General features: G+C 43.0%; 1 protein-coding gene across 1 annotated transcript in view; it reads right to left on the reverse strand.

The window, feature by feature from the left end:
* Positions 1-5,253: 5,253 nt before the first annotated feature.
* LOC106817308 (spectrin alpha chain, non-erythrocytic 1-like) overlaps positions 5,254-10,125 on the reverse strand; it is a 13,496-nt gene continuing 8,624 nt past the window's right edge. Inside the window, exons 3-6 of the mRNA XM_014821971.1 lie at positions 7,165-7,265; positions 6,773-6,902; positions 6,175-6,273; positions 5,254-5,331 (exon numbers count right to left, since the gene is read on the reverse strand). Of these exons, the coding sequence (XP_014677457.1) occupies positions 5,254-5,331; positions 6,175-6,273; positions 6,773-6,902; positions 7,165-7,244 (387 nt within the window). The 5' untranslated portion in view covers positions 7,245-7,265. The remainder of the gene's footprint in view (positions 5,332-6,174; positions 6,274-6,772; positions 6,903-7,164; positions 7,266-10,125) is intronic.

Consider the following 10,125-nt stretch of genomic DNA (forward strand, 5'->3'; position numbering starts at 1 on the left):
AATCTAATTCTGTCATTGAATGTCAATACTATGATTTTTTAGGGAGCTGAGGTCGCATGATCGTACATTGTATGATTGCCAGTCGTTGCATCTACCACCTAAAGAGGCCTATAGGAATCGCTATCGGCACGCAGCGTAATTACCGGCATAAAGAGACACTGTGAATTCAAGAATGCTTGGGTAACAATTCTTATACAAACATTCGTGTCTGCCACGAATTAATTAGCATTGTTNAACATTACAACATGATATGAAATTCCTCGGGAACTAGCTGTTGGGGTGATGATCGGTGTTGCTGCAGCGCATGCAGCCGAAAGGCATGTGTACCAACTCGTACGTGCAACGATCCTCGGTAACTGTCAGGGAATAGTTGCTCCTCGTCACCGCTTTTACAAGACCTCCGCCCACGCTGCCGCGCTTGTACTGTGCGCCAAATAGAACGACGGAGGGCTGTGTGCTCTGGTTTATCAATTCGCGTTGGCACGCCCCGTTCAAAAGTTCTCAATTGCTGCGACGATTTAAACGCACCCGCAGTGCGCCGATTTATCGGTAGTGAAGATCCGACGATGAGCAAGAGTGAATGTTCAGCGAATAAATCTATTCGCGTAGAATATTATTTATTAGGGAACGAGCCGCGTTATTGAGCACAAGTGAGGTCATTTATATACTCCGCTAGGAGGTTATGTTTTCGTCCCTGTTAGTTGTTAAACTCTGCGAAGGAGTAAGTTTTCGCCCCTTTGCATCGTTTGTTACTCGTCAAGGAGGTTTATGTTTTGGCGCCCCTGTTCGTTTGTTACCTCGCCAAGGAGTTATGTGTTTCGCCTGTTCGTTTGTTACTCCGACAAGGAGTTATGTTTTCACCCCTGTTCGTTTGTTACCTCGCCAAGGAGCGTTATGTTTTGCCCCTGGTTCGTTTGTTACCTCGCAAGGAGGTTATGTTTTCGCCCCTGTTCGTTGTTACCTCTGCAAGGAGGTTTATGTTTTTGCCCCACTTGGTTCGTTAATTTACCTCTGCAAGGAGGTTATGCGGTTTTCGCCACCTGTTCGTCTTGTTACCACCGCCAAGGAGGTTATGTTTTTTTTGCCCCCCCCTGTTCGTTTGTTACCTCCGCCAGCGAGGTTATTATTTTCGCCTGTTAGTGTGTTACCCTTCGCCAAGCGGGTTTGTTTTCGTCCGTTAAGGGCCATGCACACTTCATTTTGGTCCCTTTCAATAAGGGATTAAAATGGTAGGTCAGTGCTTGAAACAAAAAAAGTTTTTCACTTTGTCGTTAGGTCACGTGCCTTCAGAAATGTCCTGATATCTGATTTTGCCGCACCTGCCCCTTTGACCGGGTGACTCCAATTTCGCACAAGTGACTGGCTTTTCCATGATGGCCCTATTAACAGCCGACTATCACGAGCCACTAGGTCGAGCGTTTAATTTGTGCCGCAATTCTGCATTTCTCCCTATAACTTAGTTAACGGACGGGAATGTTTCCCCCTTCTTTTGCCCACCTCTTGACCTTTGACCTTGGACCCCGTTCGATCATCCCAACCTCGTTTTCGGATACCTACGTCCCGACTTGCGTAATCGTCCGTCGAGTCGTTTAGATTGCTGCCATGGTTGACGGACGCACGCACGCACGGAATCCGCGCACGCACGCACGCGACAATATGCGATTCTACAGCTGCATTGACTATTGTCAGATGAGTAAAATGGCAAATGAGTATATATTAGATAAATATTTTACACCGCGTAGGTTTAGCCGCGCTGGCCACCTGCAATCCACAGACCAATCCATAAATAACACAATTTAATATTCTTATGCTCTTTTGTGAGCTTGTGTTTTAATATGTAAAAAATCGCCTTCAATTAACTCACATCCGGCAGAGGTCACACGCGTTCATCTCACATCGCATGTTTTATCTTTACAGTGATATCACAACTTTATGAACGAGACTACTTTCTAGCCTGTTGCTTAGGATTAAAGCAAGACGATTGGCAGATAGCGATAGCGGACGGCGCGTGTGAAATCAGTAACGATTTCCGGTCGACGATACGGTCGACGGTACGCCCGTGCCGATTGTACGCGCGCAGTCGTCGAATGCGCGTACGGTGCGCGTACTGCTAGCATACGCAACAAGTACGTTACCGGTACAATGCGATATGGTCAGGATTACGGCAAAAACACAGATCTAATTAGCTAAGACATGTTCGCTGCCGCCGCACTCGAACGCACCACCGAAATAGTGTAACATAATATTATTATGTGTAAACGATGTCAGGATGTATCGTCACGTAGAACGCCGCCGTGCAAGCTTCTGGCGGCATTTTCGTAGAGCACAATAGAATCGGAGGAACAAAATGATATGGCGCAGTGAATTGATGTTGGGTTTGTTACGCGGGCGACGTGAGCTACAGAAGAGGAATGAGTGTAGAGGGAGTTTAGTTAGTTTCGAGCACTGGTTTACTATAGATAGTATATTACTGGAATGAATAAATATATGAGTAATATATTATTATATATATATTTATTTTATTATATATATTCTTACTATAGTATCTTATATAATATATATATATATATTATATATATTTTATTATTATATATATTATATAGAAGTAAAGAGTCACACAGACGGAAACCGGTTGTAATATAAAAAACGTCAAGTATTAGAATAGGGTGTTACAAGTTTTAATTGACAAGTTTCGAGATGAATCTCTTTATCAGTCGTCGCAGTCAGACATTGAATAGAAATCAAGATATCAAAAACAAATACAATGCGTTATAGCATAATCAAATCATTATTATTAGATAATCACAAATAAGATGAATTACACATATTCGCGCATGCCATGAGATACGGAACGACATGACGAACACGCCATACTTACTTATAAATTGGAGATTTCTGTGTGTGTGTGTGTGTCGTGTGTGTGTATTGTGTGTGTGTGTGTGTATGTATGTGTTTTCCGCCGTTTACTGTTCCGCCCCACCGCTGCACGGTCTACTTCCAAATTGGTACGACACTTTTACAGATCATGACACTTACTTATTGGAATTTTGTGCTGTGTGTGGTACATTTGTTCCGCTTTACTTGATTCCGCACCGCTCAACGGATCCTCTCAAAATTGTCGGAAACATTTTACAGATCATGACCGTTGCATGTGCACTATTTTTTCTTCAGTTTCATTTTTTTTCAATTCCGTTCGAAAACATTAATAGTTGAGGAAATTTTTGCACGCAGCGCCGAGTGCTGCAACGTCACACACGAAAAAACACATGGCGAATGTATAAACAATGATACAAATGCGCTCATCTAAGATTTTCTTAAGATCGTCCATTTATCAATCAGGAAAATTATACATTTTTTTACATTGTTTCTTAATGAGCGCCATTCGCTTATAACATAGTCAACTTTCAACGGCCAAACATATGGTTATACAAGTGCCGCTATAATGCACCAGACAAGTCACTCACTGTATCACGCGAGATATTAGCATTTGACAAGTACCGCCCGCAAAAAAGTTCGCCCCTGTCAGAAAATCCTGATGTCGCACGTAAGCATTCTCAACTGAAACGTAAACTGACAACGTTCGACTGACTCTAATAATTATCTTACAGCTATCTTATTTTTTTAGTTAGTGTGATGTGATGCGCCGACGCCGCGCGCGCTGTTTGTGTGTTGTGTTGTGTGGTGCAGTCTTGTGTGTGTGTGTGTGTCGTGTGTGCCGTTGTGTGTGTGCGTGTGTGTAGCGTCGTAGTGTATGTGTGGTGTTTGTCTATGTGCGGTTGTAGTGTATGGTGTTTGCTGTATGAGTGTATGTGTGTGGTGTTTATGCCGCGCCGGCGCGCGGTCGGGGGGCTGTGTATGTGTGTTTGCGTGTTGTGTTGTTGGTGTGTTTGTGTGTGTGTGTGTGTGTGTGTGCATGTGCTGTGTTTATGCAGCGCGGGCGCGGTGTGGTTGTGGTGTGGGTGTGTGTCGTGTGTGCGCCGCCGTTTGTGTGTGTGTGTGTGTGTGTGGATGTGTGTGTGTGTGGTCCATTGCGTGCGGCGGGATGTGTTTGTGTTTGTGCTACTGCGTGATGTGTGTGTTGTGTTATGCTGGCTGCGGCGTTTTGTATCAAGGAGCTATATATCATTGTGTTTGTTAATATTAGCTCTTGGTTGTGTCATGTTGTGTGTGCATATTAGCTACTAACCAAGGCGGTTGTCATCTATGAGTCGTGTGTCACGTGCGCGGCGAATTTTTGTGTGTGTGTTGTGTGTGTATGTGTGCTGTGTGTGGTGTAGTGTGGTGTGTGTTGTGTGTGTATGTGTGTGTGTGTGTGTGGTGTGTTTTGTGTGTGTGTTTGTGTGTGTGTGTGTGTGTGTGTGTTGTGTCTGTGATGTGTAACAGAAGTTCTGACCATCCTAAGGCATGGACTAGTATATATAGGACACACAAAACCACCACGACGACCACACACACACACACACACCACACACACCACACAGAGACACACACACACCACACAACACAACACACACACACACAAACAACCAACCACACCACACACACACACACACACCACACACACAACCACAACCACCACACCACACACACACACAACACACACACACACACCACACACACACACACACACAACACCACACAAACGACGCGAACATGATACTCAAAGAATCACACGTAATTAATGTTTTATGTTCATTCCCCCTGGGCCTGAAAACAACCAAAGCCTCGTGAATTATTCCTGCTCAGTCAATACGTCGATTCGAGCTATTCGTAAGTTTAGGTGTCATGTTGGCACCACAAACACGCGACGTCTTCAATGTGGATCCCGTGTTGGTGAAAATCGTCAAGCAATCCGCCACGACCGATTATCGATTCAATTAGGTCTTAGAGCTGTTCAACAAACCTATCGCAAGCCGGCGTTCGTTCGCAATTTAACATGGTGCATTTAAGCATTAATGGACGTAAATTGAGGGTTCTTCGACTCGATATAATTACAATCCCGCACTGCATAATTTTGTCCGAGGCCCTTGAACGTCAGACCAGTCGTGATCAAATTGCAAAGAACTGCAAGCCGTCTCCGACCACACGGGGTGATGGCCGGTTGGCTCACGGGTTTCAAGTTTGTAGAACCGGTGCTTGAAACAAGAAGTTCGCGAGAGGTTGGTATCACTTCGCTGTGCGAGCATAAAGTGTGGCGTTTGAAAAAATTTGTTTTTTTTTTCTGGTTTAATTCTTTCGGTGCCAAATCTGCCTTCAACTGTTCAGATCGTTCGCTGACTTCGCCTGAGGTGTCGATGCGGCTGACGGATGTCTCCCAGAGTGATGGTCCTCCTGCAAAGCGCTGCAATCATTAAATGACATTAATTAACTATTTATTATTCAGTTGGATTTAACAAACACAATTAATGTGAGTTAATAGTGAATGACGATTCTCCTTGCAGCCGACCGTTGTAAATATTAATGACAATTATTAACGTTTATTATTAGTTGATACAAACACACAATAATCGTAGTATAAGTGAATGTGTTCTACCTGCACCGCTGCAATATTAATGAATTAATTACAAACATTTTTTATTATTAATTAACAAACACAATAATGTAGTAATAAGTGAATGATGGTTCTCCTGCAAGCTGTGCAAATATTAATGACATTAACTAACATTTTTTATTATTAATTAACAAACACAATAACGTAGTGATAAGTGAATGATGGTTCTCCTGCAAGCTGTGCAAATATTAATGACATTAACTAACATTTATTATTAATTAACAAACGTTAGTGATAAAAACATAGTGATAAGTGATGGTTGTCCTTACGTAATGCAATATTACTTAGCATTATTTACATAATTAGAGTAATAAGTGACGGTTCTTTTGCGAGCGATGCAGCATAATTGACATTAATTATTTTTAACATTATTATTTATTAGCAAACATAATAAGAACAATAAGTGACCCGAGTATATGAGTATTGTACGTACAAATTTCAAGTGAAATTTGAATGACACGTCGCTTTCCAGAGCGAACAGCAGGCCACCTACGTCGGCCCACGGGCCTGGGTCGGGTGAGCGCAAATACAGTTTTTTTTAATTGTGGCCCCAGGTGATGGGGTTAACTGTCACGTGCATGCGTTCGGTCGTAATGCGGACCGTGGTTCATCAGCACACTCACCTCTTTAATGAGCTTCTCGCCCAACGTCTTGATGTCGTTGCAGCGGTCGCGGTGAACAGCGAATTTGGTCTCGAAGCCCTCCTGCTTCTTCAGCAGACCCTAACACGTGCGTGCAAAAACCTCGTGTTCAACCTCACACGCACACGCAACAGTATTGCGAGCAAACAATCATCGAGAGTTCGTGAAACCATTAAAAAATGATTTCTAGTGAATGGTGGACCACGAATTTTGCATTCGGTACAAATTTAACTGAAAATATGCAGCAAACATAGAGTAATAATAAGTAATAAAGTTAATAAACAATTGATTATAACATAAATTAAGTAATTACGATAAACTCCTTCGGCTGTTAATATTTTGAGTATATTTAATATTGGTAGTATATTTTAAGAGTTACCCACTAATGATCGCATTCCGGAATGCACCACCAGAATCATATCACGTGTCATCACAATACATCAGATTTAGATGTTCGGTTGTTTTTAGTCATCATCGTGCATTCCGCTGCGACCCCACCCCACGGTTCCCACGTGGGAAGCCGCCCATTGTTCTAACCTTGCATTTTTTTGCGGCACGCCTGGCCTGCGTTTCGACGCACCTGCACAGCAGCCATCGTGTCTCCGTAGTCTTCGGACGACATCAGCTGAGACTTCTCGCTGATCCAGGCCTCCTCCTCCTCCACGTTGGCCACAAACTGCTGGTAGGTGAGCCAGGCACGCTTCTGGCCCCTGCAGAGCACAGACGACAACATGAAAGTTAAATCTCTCCAGAGACGCGCTGCATTCTTTCACATACGCGCCTATACGCAGTGCACGCGGGTCATTCCTGTACGCTATAACGATTCTCCCTACCGCCCTGACAGACAGAACTGGGGGAACTTTCTCCCGTTTGCGGACCTAGGTTGGCCACAGCACGTGAAAGTAGTAATGCTCGTCGCGGAAAGCCGGAAATACGTTACCGGCAACCCCCTCGGCGGTGTGAAGGTCGTACCTATGTGAGGACATGCTGCGCAGCGGTGGCCGGCGGTTCTGAATCTCCTCGGTGTCCAGTGTCGATTCCTGCATCAGCATGCGGCCCGCGTCCTGCACCGCCTGCAACACACGCGGCCACCGATCACTCAGAGCAGTCCAACACGCACGTCGCCGCCACATCGTCTAGCTCTTATATCGCTCGCTCTACCAAAAATATGTCTACCTCATTCTCTTCTAACGATGTCTCTCGGTCCAAACTATGATCGACTCTGACCAAAGACCTAGATTAAAATTGTCGAATAAATTTCAATAAAACTCAAAAACCGAACAGCGAATTAAACCAACTTTTTTTACCCGTGTGCAGCGGTGTTTGTCGGAACGTATTTTATTGCGTTTGACAGATTCCGATAAAAAAAACGTTTCTATACAGACACGTGACCACTATTAAATCACTACCGGTTCATTACCCTGTTAGGTTAAAGGATGTGACGCGTTATCGGCCGACCAATCGGAGTGCCCGCAGCTCGTGCACTAAAGCTGAAGCAATGTTTTGTAGTTGCATTATTTAAGCTGGCTATCGTGTGTGGCAATGACATGCACATGGCGATGGGTGGATGGTTACTGGTAATTTAAAACGAGTTCTTTCAATGTATGGCCACCATTCGACTGCTCGACTGTTTTTCAGGCACAAATGTGGTGTCGGTTAGTAAATTTGCGATATTTTTTTAAAACGCTGGACAACATATGTCATAACTCTCATGGTGCACAGCTGATGTACATGGCCACCTAGCTTTAATATTGCCACTCGGCCGAAAACGACCGAAATACTATTTTTCAGCTCCTGAAATTCAATTCTTAAGTATAGGATCCTATGGAGAATTTAATAGTGGTCTGTTCTCTGTCACGCTGAAAAAAATGTTTCCGGAAATGTCCACATTTTCAAATATTAATGACCTGCGAGTGCCGGGCAGTTAATTTTCACTCGTCTTCTCGTGCCTACTGCAGTGCAGAATGTCGTAGAGTGTCATTTATTGTGTAGATTGCGCTAAAGTTGGACTCGGAGAAGTTAATGTGTAAGTTGAGAACAAATCTGGCGACATTTTTTAGTGAAGGAACAGCACATTTAGCAAATAGAAACTTTTGATTGCAAATAACGAATTCATTCTAGTTCGTAATACTAACGTCAATACTATACTTAAGCCTAGCTCTTGTTCAAATTTTAGTCATGGCAATACTAGGCTTAACCCTATCCCTAACCCTTGTTACCCCCCCCCCACACACACACACAGACAGACACAGTCGAAGGTCCCTGCTTTCGTTAAATCTCGTCGTCGCGACTAATAGTCGGCGAATAGTCTTGCTATTGCTAAATTCTACTGCTAAGACGTTGTACTTGTATTATTGTATCAGGTTTTATTTCTAATTCTGTCATTGAATGTCAATCCTCTGATTTTTTTAGGAAGCTGAGGTTGCATGATCGTATGATTTCCAGTCGTTGCATCTACCACTCAAGGAGGCCTACAAGAATCGATATATCGGCACGCAGCGTAATTACCGGCATAAAGAGACACTGCGAATTCAAGAACGATGCTTGGGTAACAATTCTCATACAACATTCGTGTCTGCCACGAATTAATTAGCATTGTTTATTGCGTGAAAAGTGGCTTTCGTGGCTACACTGAACACTCTGTGGCCCAGTATTTGTCCATCTGCCGGTCTGTTGCACCCATTCAAGCATCAGCTAGAAGAATTTTGCATGAGTTACAGCCTTGAAATGAACTTGTCCCAGATGTATTGTTTTATTAGAACAAGTCTTAGTATAAAAACGGTCCATGATGTCGATCGCTTCGCCAATAGTGACTATCCGTAGCAAAGTGGAACAATGAAAGCGCTGATTTTTGTTGGGTGAACCAACTTGGATTCGCCTAATTACATGTATCTATATAAAATCATGAACATTTATGTAATTACTATACATTCATAACTGGATCAAAACATTTTACAATACGGAGTTACAATTCCTTTTCGCTAAATCTTGAATAAACATTCCAGGTAAATATAAATATTGTATAATAATATCAGGAGTTAATCTCCGAAACTGACTGTCGCCTTTGCACAAATTCTATTCCAAATGAAGCGTAAATGCCTATTCCTAAGATATGATAAAAATTGCCTCCAGCCATCATTAATTGTTGGAGCGCGTAAATAGAACGTCTACCAATAGCATTAGGATGTGATAGCGCCACCTGGTAAACAATTCCCACAGCCGCTATAAAAAAAATAACCGATTGCTTCCGAGTGCTAATTTTTGGCATAGCAGACAACAAGACATGTCGCGTTCGTTTAGCATCAAATTTGACAAAAAAACACTTTTATTTTCAGAAGATTATTCAATCCAATGCAATCGGTTTTTTATGTCCGATCATGTGGCATTCTAAATTACCGAGAAATCATATTGACGTGCGATTTTTTTTTTTTTTTTTATTTATTACATAGAATATCAAGTTTCGCATAGGTGAATGCAATTTTATTCAATGTAAATCATTCTATTCAACTCTAGCGACTACTCGAACTATGCACCGACTTGGCATTCCGCAAAACAAACGGGCACTGGAATCGCCTCATAGCCGGGAGGGTGGGGTCGAAGAAATCGCCAAAACTCAAAAACCAAACCGCGAATTAAACCAACATTTTGCACCCGTGTGCAGCGGTGTTTGTCGGAACGTATTTCATTGCGTTTGACAGATTCAGAAAAAAGTTTCTATACAGACACGTGACCACTATTAAATCACTACCGGTTCATTACCCTGTTAGGTTAAAGGATGTGACGCGTCATCGGCCGACCAATCGGAGTGCCCGCAGCTCGTGCACTAAAGCTGACGCGATGTTTTGTAGTTGCATTATTTAAGCTGACTATCGTGTGTGGCAATGACATGCACATGGAGATGTGTGGATGGTTTCTGGTAATTTAAAACGAATT

Source organism: Priapulus caudatus, unplaced genomic scaffold (assembly GCF_000485595.1).
Source record: "Priapulus caudatus unplaced genomic scaffold, Priapulus_caudatus-5.0.1 Scaffold1675, whole genome shotgun sequence".
In the NCBI taxonomy this organism is placed as follows: Eukaryota; Metazoa; Priapulida; class Priapulimorpha; order Priapulimorphida; family Priapulidae; genus Priapulus; species Priapulus caudatus.